This window comes from Pleurodeles waltl, chromosome 7 (assembly GCF_031143425.1).
Source record: "Pleurodeles waltl isolate 20211129_DDA chromosome 7, aPleWal1.hap1.20221129, whole genome shotgun sequence".
Taxonomy (NCBI): Eukaryota; Metazoa; Chordata; class Amphibia; order Caudata; family Salamandridae; genus Pleurodeles; species Pleurodeles waltl.
In genome coordinates, this window is record NC_090446.1 from 69,393,562 (window position 1) to 69,415,753 (window position 22,192).

General features: G+C 41.5%; 1 protein-coding gene across 1 annotated transcript in view; it reads right to left on the reverse strand.

Moving 5' to 3' along the window:
• LOC138303653 (alpha-2-macroglobulin-like protein 1) overlaps positions 1 to 22,192 on the reverse strand; it is a 192,945-nt gene that overhangs the window by 78,668 nt on the left and 92,085 nt on the right. Inside the window, exons 17-20 of the mRNA XM_069242956.1 lie at positions 20,483 to 20,642; positions 11,043 to 11,163; positions 4,527 to 4,752; positions 3,823 to 3,949 (exon numbers count right to left, since the gene is read on the reverse strand). Of these exons, the coding sequence (XP_069099057.1) occupies positions 3,823 to 3,949; positions 4,527 to 4,752; positions 11,043 to 11,163; positions 20,483 to 20,642 (634 nt within the window). The remainder of the gene's footprint in view (positions 1 to 3,822; positions 3,950 to 4,526; positions 4,753 to 11,042; positions 11,164 to 20,482; positions 20,643 to 22,192) is intronic.

Genomic DNA, 22,192 nt, shown 5'->3' on the forward strand with positions numbered 1-22,192 from the left:
TTCTGAAGATCTCCACTTCCGCTTTGTCTGAGTTGGTTCTCATCCTGGAACTCATCCTATCTTTGTCATGTAGTTGGTGAAGATGATTTTGACGCAGGGGTTTTATCGGATAGTGATAATATCAGTTATCTAGGAGAGTACGTTGATACAATGCCATTGAATGAGGTTAGCCAGTGGGGCCATGTAGTTGTTAAATATGGTCAGACAGAGATAATTCTGTGAGACTCCACAGAAGAGGTTCTTGGTTGCTGACGTGTAAGGTGGCATGCTAACATTTTGAATTCTTCCTGTGAGAAAGGAGCAGATCCAGTTGAGGGAGGGTGTTGGTGTGTGTTGAGGCAGTGGGTGAGTTGCTTGTTGATGGCTTTCTCCATAATTTGGATGGATAAAATAGTAGGGAGGTCAGGCGATAGTTTGCTATCTGGGTGGGGACTGCCAAAGGTTTCTTTAGAAGTGTATTGATTGCTGTGTGTTTCCAGGCCTCTGGGAATATTGCAGTGGCGATGGAGGTTCTCAAAATGCGGGTGAGTACTCTGCTGATTGTGGAGGTGTCCATATTGTCAATGAGATCTGGAGGTGCCCTTGGATGGTTGTCATGATGTTGGCTGGTTCTTCCATTGTGATTGCTTCCCAGGTGTTTAGGGTGGAGGCAAGGGTGCAGAGGTCCAGTTGAGGGTCTAGATTATTTTGTTGCGGAAACTTCTGAGAGATTGTCACAGAGTGCTTGCAAGAGGTTGATGCTGTTCATGGTGGAAGCTGGAGTTGTGAAATCTTTGATGATTGTGAAGATTTCTTTACTGCTATTGGAGCTGTTATCACAGTTTACGTTGTCAGTGGGGTTGGGCTGGTTTATGCGCAGGCTGTGGGAGCAGTTAGATTCTGGAATGCTCTAGCAGTGTCTGGCTAGTCTGGAGGTGACAGGTTTTGTTTGGTGAGAGATGTTGATTTGGAAGTGGACAATGTTGTGATCAGCCCACCATGAGAGGTGTGTTTGTGGTGAATTTGATGCCATTAAAGGTGGCAAATACATTTTGAAGGTGTGCCTGAGTGTGTGGGTGTGATGACGTTTTGTTTCAGTCTGCAGTTTCTTAGGCTTTCAAAGAGTGTAAAAAAGTTGGGGGTTTTCCTGTATTTCAGGTGGAATTTTAGGTCTCTTAGTACCATGTGGGCTCCAGGGTTGATGGTAAGGGGGGAGAGGGAGGACAAAATCTGCAATGTTGTTAGTGAAAGTGACTCATGGTCTGTTTGGTAGGTATACAAGGATTCCGTTCAGGGTGGAAGTTGCTGAGGTTTTGAACTGAAGGTATTCTATGAAGGGGGTCACTTTCTCTGTGGCTGTAGTGCAATTGATGTTTTTTTTAAAGTTTATAGCAATACTCCTCCTGGTTTGTGTTGGTGGTTCTGTCCAGCCAAGCTGGATATCGCAATGCCATCTGTTGACTCAGCATTCCGCCACGTTTCCATAAAGAAGAGGAGGTCCAGGGATTTACTGTCCAGTATTTCCCAGATTTCCATGGTGAGTCTCCCGATTGAGTGGGTGTTGAGGTGCTGTTACCGATGCTGTGCAGTGGTCACCTGAGGAAGAAGGTCTAAGAAAAACCTGCTGAGCAAAATGTTGCTATTTTTCCACCACTGCAGAGAGAACTTAGTGATGGCCTTAATCACCACGAGATCATTCCAGTAACCCTCGGCTTGTGACCATGCCTCACACATCACTGTTGAAACAGGTGTATCTGCATTCTGGTCTGCAGAAAAATTGTTGTGCAGTATGCAGTCATACCAAAGAACATCAATACAGTTCTTATAGTTACCAGATGAGTGGACTGAAAAATCGGTAGCAGCTATTTGAATGCCAACACCCTCTGTGTGTTTGGATATGCCTTTCCTTTACCAATGTTCAATATCGGACCCAGAAAGAGCTGGGCTGGAGGTGACACTTCTTTGCATTTATGGTGAACCCTAGGCTGCAACAAGGTTAGAGCCAACTGGGTTTGCTCTTGTGTGATGGATGCTGGTGTTTACAGTGCAGAAAGCAGAATCTGCAGAATCACATGTGCAGTGGATATTTGCGTTGGAAACAATCTTTACCTAATTGATTAGTTCCTCACCCCTTTTCCTTATGACTCATGTAGGTGTTGTACCAGTGCCTCCATCTCCTCCCAGGAAACCTGTTATACCTTGACAGAGAACCAACCAAATTAGTGATAAACCACTGGGTGGTTGCACCAACTGCGACGTGCTAAGTAGCAGCATTGAGATGCTTGCTCTCTTTTTCCGGGGAAGTGGGGCATAGTCTCCACTTGCCTTAGTTGAGGCCCACTTTCTCTCAGTACGTACTACCATGAGTCTGGTGGGACCTTGAGTCCGATGTAGAAAGGGTGACTGGGAAAACCCTTAAACAACTTCTTGACTCGCAGGGTGACGACGCAGCCCTGATGTGGTATTTACAATTTTCTGGGGCTCACTTGAGCATACCCTGGAGCATACCCTAGACCATGGGCACAAAGTGGATGATGCATTTGGTCTTGGAGAGGGTCTGCATGAAAAGTCACTGTCCTCCTTTAAGAATTCCATGTCGACTTTATGATGGTGGACCGGACTCTGGATGACGGCATGATATGAGGTGATATCATCTGGCAGGGATGACTTGGCCAAGCAAAGTTCTAAAACTGGACCTTATGGAGTGGGTGTGGGGTCAAGTTGTACTCATCCTGGGGAGCCCACAGATAGCATGTTGAAAATGACACACTGCAAGTGAGAATGAACTAACAGAATTGCAGTTGCAAACATTTTAACACAATATCTTGTATAGACAATCATGGCTTTTCAAGATTACAGTACTTCCAGACTCTGGATGTGATTTGATTCAGGTGATAAAGCTAAATAACTTTGGCTTTGAAGAATCAGAGAGTCTTGCTCCCCATTTAATGCTATTAATCAGATTTTTCCTCTAAATGATTCTAATCTATGTGCTAATCCAAGGTGTCTTTTCAGATGTTTTCCTTCAAATATTTTTCTGTCTGTGTTACATTTTGAGCTGAATTAAATTCCATTTGGTAAAGAACAGACAATCATCTACCAGACATAGATTACCAGTACCATCCTTCAATGTGCCCATGACACTGCACACTAAGGACACCTGCAGCCAGTTCCGACAATCAACACTGTGCTTTGCATGGCGCTCTGTTTCCATTTTGACACTGCTGTGAAAGGTGGTGGTCTGGGCAACATAAATCAGTGGTATGTACAGTCACCAATTTTTGGTGGTGTTAATGCTGCCTGATAAACCTCACAATCATGCATGGAGCAACAAGGGAAGAAGGGAGTTGGTGAAAGGGAAAGAGATTAATTATTAGGTGGAGAAAATGAAAATGATGAAGTATGGGGATGAAAGACAGTGTTGATGAATTGGGCCACATGGAGGGGCTAGGTCTGAGCAAAGGAGAATTAAAGTGTGTCAGCAGAGGCAATAGAATGACTATGCAGGATGAAGGGGATCAGGACGGAGGAATTCAAAGGTGATAAGTATGGATTAGGGAAATAACATGGAGAGGGTGTGAATGAGAGAGGGAATGAAGGGAAATATCTGCTTTCAAGGAACATCTGAGGAATTAGTAAAGAATTTAGCGAAGAGATAAAGGATGAATTTGAATGACAGAAACAAAGAACAATGATAAAGTAGGAAGCAGTAAGGAACGATGGAAGGAGGAAAGTAAAGGAACAAAGAAGAGAAAAAAGGAGGAACTTAAGAGGTGGGAGAATTGGGAAAAGGAATAAACAGCAGAAGAAAAGAAAGAACAGTGAAGTAAGAAGCAACATTACCCAGTTTCAACGGTGTGACCGACCAAGAGAATGTCTTTCCTTCACTGGCACCAAGGCATCCGGTGTACTTGCTTTCAGGATGGGCTTCCATCTTGAACTCCTCTGATTTCAAAAGCTGTATTTGGATCTTCAAGGGGACGAACACATCACATAAGACTTCACATTCTCTAGTTGCCCCCAATTGCTAAATCTCATACTAAAAATCAGCTACATTACTAATTTTTTCTTCTTCCTGGCATCTAGCTTTGTTATGCTTTTAATTACAAGAGTTGATTAATTCCCGTTCAATGTGCAGAAAGTGGCCTGAGACTTCTCGGGATATGAGACAACATTGCCAAAGAGAAATCTACTGTTATTCAAAAAGTTTTAAAAACTAAACTGATTTTCCTAGAAAACTCTGAAATGTATTCATAAAAAACAATTGGGAAGAAAGGAACTAAAGAAAAGGAGATTTGACACAGCTCACCTTGAAATATTATACATAGTCAACATTAACACGAATCAACAGATGTTGGTTAATAGTTCTGTCAGAAATGTTTGCTGCGACTCACAGTAATCTTTACAGGAGAATGCACATCAGTCTGCCTCATCCGCAATGAAATATTAGGGGGCATGTTTTGCACAAGAAAATATCTCTCAGTGAAATTCACATGAATGTCTCAAGGCTTGACCACATTGCTCTGACCTACTCTCTAGGTACTCGCCTGGATGGGCTCCTTCAAGTAGTTGAAGATGGTGGCCTTGAGGACAAAGGTTTCCCCCCGCACCACAGAGTATGGCAATGAGAGATCCACGAAGAAAGGCTTGAAAGCCCTCAGCGTCACTGGAGAAGACATCCCAAAACCAATATCTGCCAGACAGAAGGTACCAGTAACCCAATCTGTGATGGTGTCGGGGACGGTGACAGGGACTGTAGCTGTCCCAGACTCTCTAGAATGAGACAGGGGAAAGGTGCAATCAGAGGGATATCTGTGGAATGATGTCAGGAGCTGAGATAGATTATTATCAATCAATATTTCAAATGGTTCAACATTAAGTAATTCTACATCAATCATAGTAGGAGCTCAATATCCCACAGTGATAGGAGCCTGTACACCACATCATTTCAGGTCATGAAGTACCAGGGTCCATAGAACTAAGGATACACTTTCACCTTGGATATCAGGAAGGACAGAGTTCCTGAGGAGAGAACAATGTCAGAGAATAGTCTTAACAAATACTTATCATCTTCCTTCTACTTAAGTGTGACAGCGATGTCAGCATGCAAGTGATAGTGGCAGGAAAGTCAGCCTCAAGGTAGGTTATTTACTTGAGGTGCTCTTGTGGTCAAGACACGCGCACAAGAGTCAAAGACCCCACCAGTGCAAAGGTGAGAAGATGATTAGTCCCTGCTTCCAGACCCCAAGTGCTTCACACTGGAAAGCCTACAAAGGGTCCACTGACACCAGCTCTCGTAAATGCCACTGGTAGTAGAAGAGACATTATACTCCCTTAGACATTGATAACATCATTCAGTTGAGCGTTTCACCTGCTGTTTGATCAATCTTAGGCCAAGGTTTGCTGATGACAGCCGAGAGAAAGTGCAAGGAGTGTAAACTCTGAAAGTCCTAAAATACTACTAATGCTACTACTAATACTAATAATAATAGTAATTTATGTGTTAGATATAACTCATACTATTTCAGAGCACTGTAAATACCAGGTATGACTATTTTCCAATTCATCCACCTTGGAACACTCACAGGGTTGTAGTTATAGCCAAACGTGTCAGGAGCAAGCAGTTTCTCACTAAACCATCTCTTTCTGATCTCTGTGCAAATAAACATGCTGACATATTTCCACTTGCCACAGGTCCCATATGAATGTATTTTAGTACAAATGGAGTCTTGGATGACAGACAATATAGCATGTTCATTTAGTGCCTAAACTGGTGCATGTTCAGCTTTACCCGAGCTACCTGACTACGGTGCAGGATGTCAAAGGGCACCATTTGGCAAAAACTGTCTTCTCCTATGGCAAGCTCCATATTCTTTACCCATTCTTGCCAAACAGAATACCACAAGATGATACCTTTGCATTTCTTTGTACTGATTCAAGAGGCACAGTAAGCAGGATTTGCATTATTAGGGAAGTATGAGCATCAATGGGTACTATTTGATATCACTGAGGAGAACCATGGAAGGTGGCTGCCATGTTATTGCCAGCAACACTGTATGTGCACATGCTTACTGGCCCTCAAAACTAACATGGCTGGACATAGCATTCTGTTATGTCCTGATGGATCTGGATCAATGTTACAATACCCTTCATGAATTTTCATCCAGGTCAGGCACCACTTCTCAAGCACAGCCAGATTTGAAATGCAAATTATTTCAGCAAAGTATTGCAGGGGCATGCACAGTGTGGTGGTTTACAGCCTAGATATTGGACATGTCATTATCACTAGATGACATTACCCTACTTCCTCTTACGGCTTCAGGAACCACTGAAAGTCATCTTTAGAATTGGTTTAAATAATAAATATGTTGTGAGTGCCACTTATAGTTTAGGCATTTTCCTCTTCAGCATTCCCCTGAACCTTACTCTGAAACTCTTGCCCTCTAACTATGGAGTTCGAAGCTGACTTCTGAAGATTCTGAAAAGTCCTGAACACACACTGTTGAGGAAGGTCTACAGGCTCTGGCAGAACCAAAGCTCTAGTGCTGGGCGAACATGTTTGCCAAAAAGTGAAAATGCCCGAATCCACCGTTTTAGCTCTCACCTCTCAGACAGCTGTTAGCTGTCTGGTTATGAAAGACTGTTTGTGGGATAAACCAAGATCTTACGATGGGCTTACTGCCTGCCCACTACTTTCATTGGCTGGCTTTGTCTCTCTCATTAGTCCCTCTTCTGGAGGATAGCCTCTTCATCATACTTTTGAGTGGCGGATATACATCCTGTCACTGCTCACTTTCAGGGAACTTCTTTCTAAATTTTCTTAAATTAATCCATAAGATTGCATATGTTTTTTAGGGCTTTCCCTCGCATGCTTCTCGCTGTGCTAAATACCAGACCGCCTCGTTCCATGTTGCTCTCTCCTTCCTGTGCTGCTTTCTCTCTCATGTACATCTCTTTTGCCAGTCCCTGTCGCCCACTCTCTACGTTGCTGTCTGTCTCGTGTGCTGCTTTTCCCTTCCTTGACCCACCAGGCTATATTTTTACTTTCACACTACCACGTCTTATTACTTTACTTCCTCTCATCTAACTAGCATTTTATTGAAGCAACAGGCAGCTGCCATTTGCTGCTGTGAACTCTACTACAAGATAAACACTTTTATGCACTTTTTCTTACTTACTGATCTAAACGGTGTCCACAACTTTACATTGGTCACCAAAAATAAAGAAAATGGTGCCTGTGGCAGTCTATGTGGAAGCATCCACAGTGACGCATGTGTGCACGTACTGCGTAACGCTTGCACAAGCAAACGTCTTAATGCATGCTGGCACCTACAGAGTGATGCAATCAGCAACAGCAGTGGCACCTTTGTATCTTTTTTTTGGTTTTGGCTGCACAGCATCAAGAAAAAAAGCAGTGGCGTGCCAAATGGTCTACAAAGATCCATTTGCTTTTCCAATAAATGTTTTTATTATGCCCACTCAGTGGATTGTGGCTAAAAAAGAAAATGCCACCATGCACTTCTCAGAAGAACTAGAAAAAGGACAGATTATTTTTTCAGGAACACAGGAAAAATGCTCATGTTCAGGCTAAACAGTTATATGTTACTGTTTAGATATTAACAGTATTGACCAACAAATAACATCACTTCCAGGATATCTCGTACCACTACATCCAGAGGTAAGTATATAATAACGATTCTTAACCCCACCCATACATACCTTAGGAGGTGAGTATAAATAAACTTAAAAACTGAAATTATATACTTACTCAATAAAGCAGTGGAAGGCTGATGTAGTGGATGCAACATTTTTTACACCCGATCTACTGAATTTTATGTACTGTTTCCACTGCGCCTAAATCAATCAAAACTGGTCTCTGTGGTGAAAACCTTGGCTTCAGGAACCCCTATTGTCTGTATGTTCATTCCAACATGTTCTGTCCATGACAGGATAAGCAGACAACTAATCTTGCATCAGTTCGTGGATCGTTAGATGTACGGCCAGGCTACGCATGCTTTTTGTCAGGTGTAAGCTAAACTGAAGGAGGTGCTGGAAAGGCTGCCCTGGACTGGAAAAATAATTGCCCAGCCCTACTCCGCTTCCTTATGCTGAAACTGCTAGCTACTATGCTGGTTCTGATGGGCTGCCCTGATCCTCTCACTTTCCCACTTCCAAACCTACTCCTCCTTGCTTTGTAAAGAGTTCTGAATCGACTACCACAATATCATGTTCCTAAACTAATAAAGGAAATTAAAATATTGAAATAAAACATAGCTGACTGTAATATCATCCACAAAAAGGCAAAAAAAGGTATATCAACTATATATACAGTTTAAAGTAGTAAATGTCAATTATAATATATAACATTGATATAAGTAAATAAATTCCAGTATTTACTATTTATATAGTATGACATAATTAATGAAAATATTTATTTTACATTATATTAATGTGACATTGAATATTTCAAATGTGGTACTTTAAAAAGCATATATATTAATAAACACACAAATAAAAATGCATACACAAATAAAAAACATCAAAAATATAAACAATTTGATAAATAAATATATTAATTTGACCAACATAAAAAATTGTAAAATATGAAAACAAAGAAAACACATTTACTAAAAAGAAATTAAATATAAAATTACAGTTAAAAAAATAAAAAAGTACAAACCAAAATTATTCAATATAAACAGATAATCACATAATATATATCCTATGACACCCAAAGTAGGAAAAGTGATTAGATGTACTATTCCAGCCCCAGTCTAAACAACAGTAGGGAAAATGTTAGATTTCCTAGGGGCTAGATTTACTATTCCCGCTCCAATTGAAGCAACAGTAGAAAAAGTGTTGAATCTTGGAGGGGGGTTACATTTACTATTTCCACTCCAGTCCGAGGAACAGTTAGGTAAATGTTAGATTTCAGAGGGATTACGTCGACTCCAATCCTAGCAGCAGTAGAGAAAGGTTCCAGCCTCAAAAGGGTTACATATAGGAATACAAGTCCTATTCATTTACTAACAAAATGTAAACACTTCATATAAAACATTATTAAATTACAGTATTTTTAAATTACAGTATTCAGAAAAATAAATGTATATATATTTTTTTAACAAAAATAAAAAATAAATTAAAAAAGACAGTAAAATAAAATATATATATTATTATCAACTTCCCTGACTACCAAAAACATAACAAATGTAGGAAACCATTATTTATATTAAATTAATACATACAAATCAAATACAAATTAAAAACAAAACAAAATCATTCTGCAAATAAAATTTCACAATCACTTAACATTACAAAAATTAAAAATTTAAAACTAATATAAAAATATACAATATTACCAATGACTAAGTTAAATATACAAACCAATTAACATAAAAATCATTATGTATTTATTATACTCCCAAACATACTCCCTGCCACAAAATAACATAGAATAAAAAAACAGAAGTGTCATAAACACATCAGAACTAAAATACATATTAAGGAAATATATCAATAATTAATTAATTATGTATTTTCTGGATTATAATTAATAATTAATATTTAACAAATAATTTAGCAAATTAAAATCCATTGAATTTTGTTTAACTTCACACCCTTTTCCTCTACCAATTCAACAACCCACTACTAAAATATGACGTAAATAAACCAAAACTATTTAACATTAATTTCAATTATTTAAAATGTGATGAACTTTCTACAATATATCCCTACAATCCCCAAAAAGCGACTAAAGTTTAATTTACTATTGCTAATAATAAAACTCAAATAAAAATTAAAATTACAACTTCAATTGAAAATAATATAACAAGAAACAATTTATATAATTATTCAATTAAAAAAGTACTCAACAATAAAAAATAGTTCTAATTTAAATACCTTCCCCCCTACGCCCTTACAAAAAAACAGCTCAGTACAACATTATAAATGAGTAATAATATTTAAAAAAATATTAAGGGCCAGATTACGGAAATGCAATTTTGCACTACTTAAATAGCAACTTAATAGAAATCGCTATTTAAAAAATGCAAAATGCAATGTACTAAGATACTGATTTCCTAATAGCTATTCCTACAAAGTAGAAATCGCTCTTAATAAATCGCTATTAAGAAATCCAATTGCATTTGAGTCAATGGGCCAGTTTTGCATTTCCTAAATAGTGATTTCTTATTAGGAAATCACTATTAAGGAAATGCAAAAGCAAGGTTGGCAATGGGCAAAGGCCCCCCTTGGTGCACCTCAAAAATAGTGGTGAACCTGTAGAGCACACATATCCCTAAGGGCCATGTGTGTGCTCTATTGCAATCTAAAAGGAAAAAAAAAACACTTTGGAGTGCTTTTTTGAAATTGCACCTGGTTACCATAGACTTCAAGTAGATGGTAATTGCATCTCCTAAATGCCCAAGTTGCATTTAGGAAATGCATGGTGCATAAGAATAGAAATCGCAGATAGGAAATCCTTAGTAGCGATTTCCTATCTGGAAATCGCAGATTGCGATTCCTACAGGGCAGAAATCACAATTTGCGATTCCTTAAAGGGGATTTGTACATATGAAAAGCCCAGTTTGTATTTTTCAATGGCCCAAATTAGCTATTCGGACCATTAATAAATGCAAATTGGCTTCATAAGTCTGGCCCTAAATCACTTAAAATTACAAACTACATTTTATTAATTTAATAACAATTATGCCAACAATACTAACACCTAAAATGAATGTAATAACAAACACATCAAAATCATTTAAAAAACATATTTTTACAACTATATTACTGAAAACGATATTACATATAACAATATTCTTAAAAACAATATTATTTACCAAAAGAAATATTCATAACAATATTCTATACCCAGATATTTTTGCATCACAATATTTTTTCTAATATTTATGTGCCACAATATTTTAAACTCAATGTAATACAAAGACAGGACAGTGGACAATCAAGCAATAATTGATTCCAACTTAAGCAACAGGCCAGTTACTGTGAATCAAGAACATAAAATATCATCAAGAGATTCTACTAAAGTAAAGACAACATACCCAACTGCGGTCAGGTCCCAGATCCAGGTCTCCGGGAAATGCTTCCGGACCTGCTCTTCCACCTTCGGCTGGGAGTCTGGTAGAAAATCAGCCTGCCGAGGTACAGATTCTGGCAAGGAATCTAAAAAGACAAAGACGACTATGACTGAACAGAAGACACTGATGCTTCCCTCAATGAACCACCTGATAGAACTGCAGCATGAGATTTAGGAAGGGGGTCTAGAGCGTGCAATAAATCTCTCTTGCTGAACTTCCTAGTGAGGTTTTAACAACATGTTTGGCATAAATTTGGCAAAAACTTTTTTTTAATTAGAATAGAAAGTGCCTCTCATCCTCTCATTATCTCTATCCCTGCCGTTCTCTGCCTCTCTCTACATGTCACTCTTGCTGTCTCACACTTCTTGTCTCTCTCTCTCCTTTCTCTTGCCACCTCTCTCCACTTTTCTTCTATTTTCTATCCTAACATATATCATTTACTCCCCTTTCTCTTTTTCTTCCTCCCTTCTCTACCTCTCTCCCCTCTCTATCTGCGTAGTAAAATTACAGCAAAACAGACATCATATATTGATGGAGGTAAGTATGGTGCATAAAACCTAACTCAAGTGAAATGTATAGTAAAAAGGAATACATTGAACAGACTGTATTGAAAGTGAAATGATACAGACTGTGTGAAGTTAACTATATAGAAATGTGATAAAATGTCAGACATATCAGTAGAGGGTGGGCCCAGGGCTGTCCATGCTGCCACCCACCAGCAGTGTAGTGGGCTGAGGTACAGCTGCAGAGAGCAGCAAACATTGTCAAAGCTAATAAGACTCACCTTTAAAAGGCAAATGTCGACTTATTGGATTTGCCAGTGCTTATTTGCAATGGTAAGCCCTCATCACAACTCATGCATGCTTTTGAAGCACCATTTCAACATAACTCAATGCCCCGTGCTGGACACAACAGCCATTTTGGAATGTAAGAACAACATTCAAAAAGGGCCACCATTATGAAACTTTAATTTTGGCATTTTTAGGTCGAGCAGGCAAGCGCTTTGACCTGTTGTAAGTCTTGTGGGCTTCTAACCAAGCCCACTGCATGCCCATCACTTTCACTTGTTCATGGGCTTGCCTTTCAAAAATCCTCTATCATTGGTAAATGCTTTACGTTTGCCCTGCCTTGGGGGGGGGGTTTGTTACCGCCTTGGACACTGACCCTGTTATATGGATAATTGCACTTTTGCGGATACGTTTGAGTATGAGGGAACTACTTTTTCCTTTTGTGTCTCTCTATCGCACTCGTGCTCATGGCAGCTGTGGCGCATTCTTTCTGTCTAGACCACAGTCCAGTTAATATTATTGTCTACACCTTTTATTGCAAATGATTCTTGTGCACTGTTAGTGGTGTATAGGTGTTTTTATTACAGTAAACAAATCTAAAGTTTGTAAGAATAAAGTATATAAAGCAGTCATGTCAGACCATGCTATGTAATGCAGACATAAGCCCAGTTTCAAGATGGAGACCTTGTACAGTTCGAGTAGAAGATTTAAGTCTGTTAACTTGTCTTTAGTACACGCAACAGGGGTATGGCTGTACTAATATGGAGACTATTAAAATGCTCATCTCTGCAAAATACTTATTTCTTAAAATAGGTACGACATTTATTTAAAGCATATCTCTTCCTGTTCGATTCAAAAGTAAGGGTGCGTTTTAAACAACATCTGGTTTGCCATGGAAACTTCCACTTCTAAGACATATTTCACAGGGTCTCAAACCTAGCTAGATAAAAGTGAAGTACTTGCCATGAGCACCATGTGTTTTTGGCAGAATTGAGTCTGTATTGGGAAGTGATGGTTCAGCATACTGAACTTTATGACGGACACCATAATGTCATTTGTCATCGGCTGGTGGATTCCACACACTCTAGAATGGGATGTTTTAAATTATCTAATGGGTGGCTTGGCTAAATTATTGTTTGATGGTAAGTGAGATAAAAATAGTTTTTTTTTGTTAATCTAAAAAAGAGTCCAAGGCTGGTGACTTTGTGCGTCCCAAAACAAAGCAAACAGGCATTAGGGCCTTCAGGATTAAAGTGGCACAAGTATCTTAAGAAAAAGGTATTAATGTTCTAGAGCAGTGGTTCCCAACCTTTTAATTTCTGTGGACCCCCACTTTATCATTACTGGAGCCCGGGGGCCCCCACTGAATCTTTATTGGAATCTAGGGATCCCTACTGAGTCATTGCTGAAATCTAGGGACCTAATCTGTTAATAATTTTTCAGGTGTAGAAATAACAAATGGCTTCTTATGTGTTTCTTCAACAGAAGCAGACAAAGAAATAATACACATCCAAAGCGTCCACAGAATAAAAAATGGAATGTTGAAAGAATAAATAAATAACACGCATTAGCAAAGCTGATAGCTCTGGTGTGGGCTGCCAACTTTTTGGCTTGGCCAAAGCGTGATTTGCTTCGTCATGGAGTTTGCAAAACTATGGCCCTAATGAATAGTTTGGTGGATGGGAACACCTGTCTGCCAGACTCCCGATAGGGTTGCTGCCACTGTTGGGGCGACCTCCCTGCCGAACCTATTATGACTTTCCCGCTTGACTGACGGGTGGAAACCAAGGTTACTGCCATTCAGCCCAGCGGGAAAGTGGCGGCAGCATTGTCACCGGCTTGTAATCGAGCCGGTGGCAATGCTGCCGCCCAAAGGGGGCAGCAGCACAGCAGACAGTGCGGATTACTAGGGTGCTGGGCAGGGGGACCTGTACTGACCGTGCCAGTTGGGAGAGCTGATGGGGTCTCAATCTAAAAAATACATTGCTGAATCGCAAAAATATCCTTTTGTTCTTACAACACAAACATTGCCAGAATAGACCCTGGCACCTAAGGGAACTACTTTGTGTGCAAATGCTCTCCTTGTATAATGGCTGACTGTCATCATTCAGAGTGTAGTTAGCCAATGGCTGAAGTGGTGGCTGGTGACCTTTGGCAAGCAAGCATAGCCAGCGAGCCAAACGGTCTTAATGTGGGTTCGGGGGTGAGGTTCTCCCCCCGGGAACATTTTGTAAAAAAGAGTGGTCAAATGGTGCATTTTCAAGCAAATTTGAGAAAGTAAGAAGATTAATAAGGCAACTGTGAAAGTGTAGGTGTGACATCAATAAAGAGATATGACAATGATGTAAGTAGCAGGTTATTCAGTGAACCACAGCACCACATGTAGTTCTGTGGTTACACTGAATAACCTGCTACTTACATCATTACAGACTTTGAGATAACTTTGTATTTTTCACAATCCCTATGATTGCAGTCAGTCACGCAACATTGACACCTGTATCTCACTCTGAAAATCATTCCAGCTCCACTGCAGCCTTCAATCATGGCAGCCCACATCACAGATCTTCACTCAATGGCTGCACATGCGCTTCCATATTCTGGAAGCGGGCCGAAGGGTGCTGATGGTAAGTGGAACTTTAAGCAACCGCACCGCAGGGCATGAAATGAAAGCTGGTCACATAATGTTCATTGTTGTAAGCAGCGCAGGAATAAACAGCAGTTCTGCGTGCATTGCAGTAAGCATGCCTTACTGCAATATTTAAAGCCTATGGCAATTATTTAACACATGAACATGCAGTTCTGCATGTATTGCAATAAGCATGGCTTACTGCAATATTTAAAGCCTATGGCTATTATTTAACACATGAACACACAAAATGAACGCACGGCATTCTTGTACTACAAAAATATTTTCTATTTTTGTTCTAAATCACTTTCAAAGCACTTTTTGTCTTCTTTTTTTATATAACTTGTAAGTTATATCAATATAACAATCTGACAATCAATATAACACAATGTATTCTGTCACACTGTCCTATGATAACTCTCTGGTCTATTCACAAGAGCACAGCGCATCAGAGGTAAGTGGGGCCTACTCGGATGTCCTTATAGCCTGAGGCATTGGTGCCATCCTAATCTGTTATTAAAAGATCCTCTCTGTTTAAGGTCTGACAAATAGCTTGAATTTTATTGTTCGCATTTGGGGATAGTTGTATCAATTTTGCCAATAGCGATTACCTAATTGCAATTTTTTGCGAATCGTAATTAGGTAATCGCTATTTGAATGTATGAGCGATTCCCAACGGCTCACAAATCGACCTACCTCATTAATATTCATGAGGTAGGATGCAATTTGCAACCCATTGTGAATGGCTACAATCACAGGGATGGTGGCTTGCTGGGCTCAGCAGACCACCATGTCTGTGATTGCTTTTAAATAAGGCATTTTTTTTCTTTAAATGCAGCCCGTTTTCCTTAAAGGTAAACGGAATGTGTTTAATAAAGAAAAATGAAGTTTTCTTTAGATTTTTTAAGAGCAGGCAGTGGTCCGTGAGACCACTGCCTGCTCTGAAAAAATTGTTTTGCATGCATTCACAAAGGGGAAGGGGTCCTGTTTGTGTATGGGTTACCACCTACTTGAAGTAGGTGGTAAAATGCGAATGTTTTGCGACCGCATTTCATTTGTCAGGCCATAAACCAACACAGCACACAGGGCTCGGGGTGGGCTGTAAACTATGCTGTAGGAGGAAATCCTTGCCCTGATGTGTGGGCATGACAGTCACAGCCGAGTCCAATGTGCAATTTACATTTGTAGAAGACAGTAGGTGTCAGACCAGAAAGGCTCTTTGAAAACATGTGCTTTCCTTTGTAAAAGGTCCGATGTGCCTTGTGCAGCCTGGATTTGAATGAATGTCCAGGTGAGGCACGGAGCTAGCAGCATCTGGTGAGTCTTTAAAGCATTTGTAAACTAGGTGAGAAAATAAAAAATGCGCGTTCTCTCTGTCTGCCTGGAAAAATAAATGAAGTTGTGCTTAACACATTGAGGAAAGAGTTGTTATAAATTAATTATCCACATCTGAGTCACGCTGTTATGCAGTTATTTGAAAATGCATTGACTGATAATTAGATAACTATTCAGCACTCCTGCAGTGAAGCTTTGATTGTAATGTGCATTTACTGTGCAGTTTCAGCAGCGGTTATTATGCTGTCTGAAGGTAGAAGGCATAATTTTGTGAAATTCACGTTGTTTAGGGGAATTAGGAAGATACCACACACAGTCTGTTTGCCAACTGCAATCCTCTACCCCCATTTAAATGGATCCACTTTAATTTTTTTCTTTGCAGTATTATAAAGCACAAACTCGCCCCATAGGTGTTGGAGCACTGTACCTGACCCCTAGCTACATCACACAACAACACATTCATTTTTGGTAGGCACCACACAGGGAGATTAAGGGCCTGATGAGTGTGGCAGTCTTACGACTGCCACCTTCGCAGTGGTGGTCTGGACCGCCGCAGATGTGGCGGTCGACCGCCACATAAAAACCCTGGCGGTCCAACAGCCAGGGAACCACCAGCTCCACCATGATCTTGGATCCCGGCAGTCTAGAGGTGGTAGTGATCCTAATTTGCTCTGGGGATTACGACCTCGTTCTCCACCAGCCTTTTCATGGTGGTAACACCACCGGCGGAGAACAGGTGCAGGGGACAACAGAGGGGCCCCTGCACTGCCCATGGGCTTGCTCTTGCATGGGCAGTACAGGCCCCCCCCTGCACAGCACCGTCGTAATGTTCACTGTCAACTTTGCAGACATTTGCAGACATTGCAAGAGTACTGGTGCACCCTGCTGGCTACAGCATTGCCGCCGGCTCGATTCGAGCCGGAGACTCTGCTGTAGCCTGTTTTCCGCCAGGGCAGCAGGCAGAAACTTAGGTCCTGTTGTGAGTTTGGCGGACAAAGTTTTCCATCCGGCAAACTCTTCAGAGTCCGAAAGTGTTTTGCCCAGAATCACACAGGACGTTGAGCCGGCACCGAGACTCGCACTTATCAACTTCTGCACAAGGAGCAGTTTTAAAGCACGCCTAAATTCTACACATCAAAACTGACATCATGGTTACCCACACTCTCTCCTGGGTTGGAAATGGGAGAGTCCATCTCTTGTAAGTGTCAGCGAACGCACTTGCAATAAATCCAGAATTTTTTAAAGCAGCATCGTATTATTGAGTTCTGCTATCATTATGACTCAGAATGATAGCAGAAGTCAATATTATGATGCTGCTTCCAAAAATCCTGGATTTTTATTCAAGCTGGTCTGGGAGGCTCAGAACACTCTGAAGCAGCGGCCCTCACAGAGGGATGCAATGCCATCACAACGTGAGTGCAGGGAGTGGACATGATAATAGTGTGCAGGGGATGGTCTGAACTGAAGTCTCATACATCCGCTATCTTGCCTCATACCGTATCTTCCCTCATAGGTGCAACTGTTTTTCAATTCAGCATGCCACACTGAGTCATGCACAACTGTGTTCTTGAGGCAGAAGCTTCCCTGTCCAAACACACATGACCAGCGATGGTGTTCCAACGTTACTTGTAACATACGTGTTGGCCTTGGTGTGAAACAGTCTCCTCGGGACAACAACCCTGGACAATACTGTCAGAGCCCTAGATGGCTGTTCATGGTACTGTGTCCCATCAGTTGAATATTTAAAATCATCCAAAAATATAAAAGCTTTTCATCCTTATCAGGTGGATAAAATGACAACCCCTCAGCCAGGTAATGCTAAACATCCAATATGTGGCAGGCAACACTGGTAGGAGGCTACACTGGGGCCAATGTAGTGCTCTAGAAATACACTTTATGTATGATTACTGCTTTTTATTCACCATTCATGTGGGAGAGGGCCAGACTAGGGATAGTAAGGCTGAACAAAAATGACATAAAATGTTATAACCTATAAATGAGGACGCACATATTTAAGACAGTAGTCATTCATTTAGGTAGCACCAGACAGACACATTATCTATCAGATGCAGTGGGCCCTCGTAAAAAAATGCTACCAGCACATGCTTAGGACTTAAGAGACCTCAACGTGCACCTTGTCAGTCATTCACTGTCGGCACAGAGGCGGAGGTCGGCACCTGGGTCCCATTAAAGAGGGGGCTCAGAGTTCATTACTTCCCAGAATGACCCCCCTTACTCTGGACCCTGATGACATGGACTTTCTGGAGGATCTGCACCTGAATGGGTGGCCCTGCCAGAAGCAGCACACCTGAATGGGTCTTGGCCTCTAGGCTTGGACTGTATGGCACCTGATGCTTCGGGATATTTTGAATTCCCTGCTGGGAGGCTGATTGGACAGAGGGAAGTCGGTGCCTCGTGGTCCTTTTGGGGGAGGGAGTCCACGGGCTCCGATGCTGACAAAGAGCCAACTACCATAGTTGAACTACATCATAAACAACATGATCCCTGGAATACAAATCGTAATACATCATTATTTCATCACAACAACTAATTTTTTTAAATACTTACTTACCTGTGTGGATTGTGGAAGGAAACTCAATGACGAACGAAGACAACTCCGTTCTGTTTTCTGGACCAACCAACGCTCGTCGTGGCCTATCTCCTCGTGCTGCATCACGTAAAAGACAAAAAAGGACTGGACACCAGGGAGAGGGACAGCCTCCTCCCCCATCTCCACACTGCCTTTTGTCACATGCACCACCATGCACATTCAAACACTGCACCAGTAGAATCCTGAATGCAGGCACCTTGTAACACGCTGCCTCTCAGTCTAAGCCAATCCTGGCACTGCTCCTGCTGTTGCTGCAGCGCTAGGATTGGATGGGGCAGGGGGCCTCACCGTTCATACCAAGGCCGGTGGCTGCGCCTTTGAGGTATCCCCAGCTGACTAATGTGGGCTGTGTTGCAGACCTAGTGCACATGTCTGGTTGGCCGAAAGAAGGCCACTGCCCAATCTGACATGCACACTTAAGTGCACGCATCGCTGGAAAACTGACTGACTCTGCCTGGTGACATTTTTGCTATTGTAAGCCCCGCAGGCCCGCCTGGCTGCCTCAGGAGCAGTCCTCGCTCAATCGCAGAAACACTCAGTTAGCTGCTGCACTTTAAATATATAAAAACTTGTTTTACTTAATGCATTTCTTGGCATTTATTGGGGGTCCAGGGTTAAAATATCCAGTGGGGCAATACCCTGACAGAGGCACCGCCCATGGTGGGCCTACTCATTGTCCCATGCTGTAAGCTGTAGAGGGCAAAAGCAAAATGTGAATAACACAACTAAAGACAGGCATACATGCCAGTACAATATGTATATATATTAATAAAACCAGAAGGACTTGCCTAACGCCAGACCTAAACTGCAGGACAGTAAAAGAGCATTCACCATGGCACTGCTGGAGGGGGAGATTGGCACAGAAGTTGGTAAAGGAGCTAAGGGTGAACTATAGGTGCGTGCCCTGTTTGAGGCAGCAAAGATGCCTCCCACTGATGATGGGCGAACGAACATAGCAAACCCAGGTGGTGTCTAGTTCAGAGCAGCACCTTCTTTTAGGTATGTGGATAGTGAAATAAAAAAACAGCTCAGATAATGCAATAAGTCACTCAGCATAGATAGAAACCAGTCACTGATGAAAGTAGCCAGTAAAATGGTATATTATAGACACGTGCAAAGATACCTTGGGCTTGAGAATGCAGTGCCTTTTAGTTCAGAAAGTCCTGTGGCACTAACACAATAACTCTACTGTTCGTCTTGTTTCCTTGGTGGCAGTTTATCTTTGGAAAGCCTCATAATAACCCTGAACAGCTAGGAATGGGTTTTGCAAGTAGATTGTTTTTAACATGCAGCGCAAAGCAAAGTGTAGGTTGGAATTTTTGCCGAGTTGCCTAGGGTGACCAGATGGCCCCATTTTGACGAGACACCACTTTTCCTTTCCTGGACTTTGCTTTAACATATCAGTACATTCTGGGAGTTATAGTCTCAGTGACTTGGAAATATCTGGTCACCGTATATGGACTGGCTTTTATTTTCTACATCACATTTTCTCAGTGTGTCACTGTGATAGTTCCCTCAGTCAATTATTTAAAGACGTTTCTCAGGAACAACAAAGCAGAACTGCAACAATCAATTGAGCAACAGGCCACAGTAGTGGGGTGAGGCTTAGGTTCAGTATAAGGGAGTTCATGAATGCATGTGTGTGTGTTGGGGTGGTAGCAGGGCTTTTAGATTTTTTGTGTGTATCTGTGTACAAATGGCAAAAGACAGTACTTTTCAGATGTTACCATCTGCTAAATGTCCTGGCCTGATGCCAATGCTAATGGGCCACCTTCTGATCTATTTGCAAAAGCCAGCTAAATAAAAGTATCCACTGGATGCAAGCAGATGCCCAAATATCCTTCTCTATATATTCTATTGTTATGTATGCATGTGTTATGTATATGTGTGTGTTGTCTTGTGTGGTGACAATACCTCCTGGCAGAGAGGTAAAGCTGTCAGTAGGTGAAACCTAAAAAGATGTTTGTCATATGAAGCGGAAAGTGATGGAGCAACGAGGAGTGAATAAAGTAATGGAAGGAGAAAAGGGTCAGAGGATACTTACTGAATACCATAGTACCACTGTGAGTCAGACCAATTCCTGCAACACCACCACCTGCAGGAGCTCCTGGATGTCCGAAGTGTCGATGCCTGTACACAGGGTGTGCAGGACATTTTACTGGCTGCCGTATGTTAGCGTTGGTTATCATCTTTATGCCCATGGCCTGTAGGGAAAGATGAGAGTGGCTTCAGAGGCAGAAGAAAATTGTTACTTACCCCCATAATCACCTGTTTGTAGCATGCAGTGCTGTATATTCACATGCTCTGCATATTCCTGCAATCTAGTGTTGGGCTCAGTCTTTTGCATGTTGTTCTCTCCGAAGTAGTCGTTTGACTTATGAGGTATATGAACTCCTCTGTTAGTTTGCAATATGCACGGGCATCAACTCCATGTTAGATTGTTTTTTGCAAAACATGTCAGAGTTGCTTAGAGTCCTGAGTGAACACAATATGATGCACATGTGTATTGTATGCAGAGATACTAACTGAAAGAGAGAAGAGATCTGTGATCAGAATCACACATATGGGGAGGAGAGTGGGAGCACAGGAATCTACAGCACTGCATGCTATTAGTAGGTACTTAAAGTAAAATGTTCAGTCCATAGCCAGCATTGTTATAGATACACAAGCTATATATAGACTGTAAAGCAGCACCTTTCCATAAGCGGTGGATAGTGTGTGGATAATGCAAGTGTCTGACATAAGGTCCTTAAGACGGTCTGGCTAACCATAGCCTGCTGTTTGGCTAGCACATCCACAAAATAGTGCTGGGGGTGACCAGGTAGCATCTTACATATGACATCTAGGGGAATGTTCCCTAAGAAGGCCATGTTTTCTGCCTTCTGGAGCGTAGAATGTGCACTGGGAGTGATAAGGAGTGTTCACTTGGATTTTTGATAGGAAGTTTGAATGCACTTGACTATTGATCTACAATTCCTGCTTTAGATATTAGTTGACTCTTGTGGGGTTTTTCAAAGGCTACAAACAGCTGGTATGCTTTGCAAGAAGGTTTTGTTCTTTCTATGTAGTACATGAGGCGCACTTGGCATCTAGAGTATGAAGCACCCTCTTCGCTACCGAATCTGGTTGGAGAAAGAACACTGGGAGCTCTATGGTCTGGCTATGGTAGAAAGGGGATACTAAATTATTAAGGAATTTAGGGTTTGTCCTGATCACTACTCTGTCCTTGTGAACTTGGAGGAAGGGCTTTTGCAGTGCAAGGCCTTGCGTTGCTAAGCAGTAATCGCAACTAGGATGCTACCTTCCATGAAAAATACTGGAGAGGCCAATATTGTAAGGGCTCAAAACATGGACACATGAGTCTGGTAAGGAGACTATTGTGCTGGGGGAACTCTGGGAGGAATTACCCTTTTAGTGCCTTGATTACAGCTATATACAGAGGAGGGAAGTAGGTTCCCTGTTTCTCATATATGCAACTTTGGGGGTTAGATGGAGCTGTATCGAGGGGTAGGATAGCAGTGACTTTTGAAGTTTGAGCAAGTAGCTAAAATATTAGGTAGCAGGCTATAAGTGGTCTGACTTGTCAATGCAGTATTGGACAAATCATTTCCACTTTGCTGCATGGCATGCATGTGTGGTGAGCCTGCGAGACTCCCACATGATGCCCATACATTCATGATGGTGACTCAGGTGCCAGACCACTAGATTGGCTTGCTTGGGATCTGGATACCTTATACGACCATGGTTCCTGCTG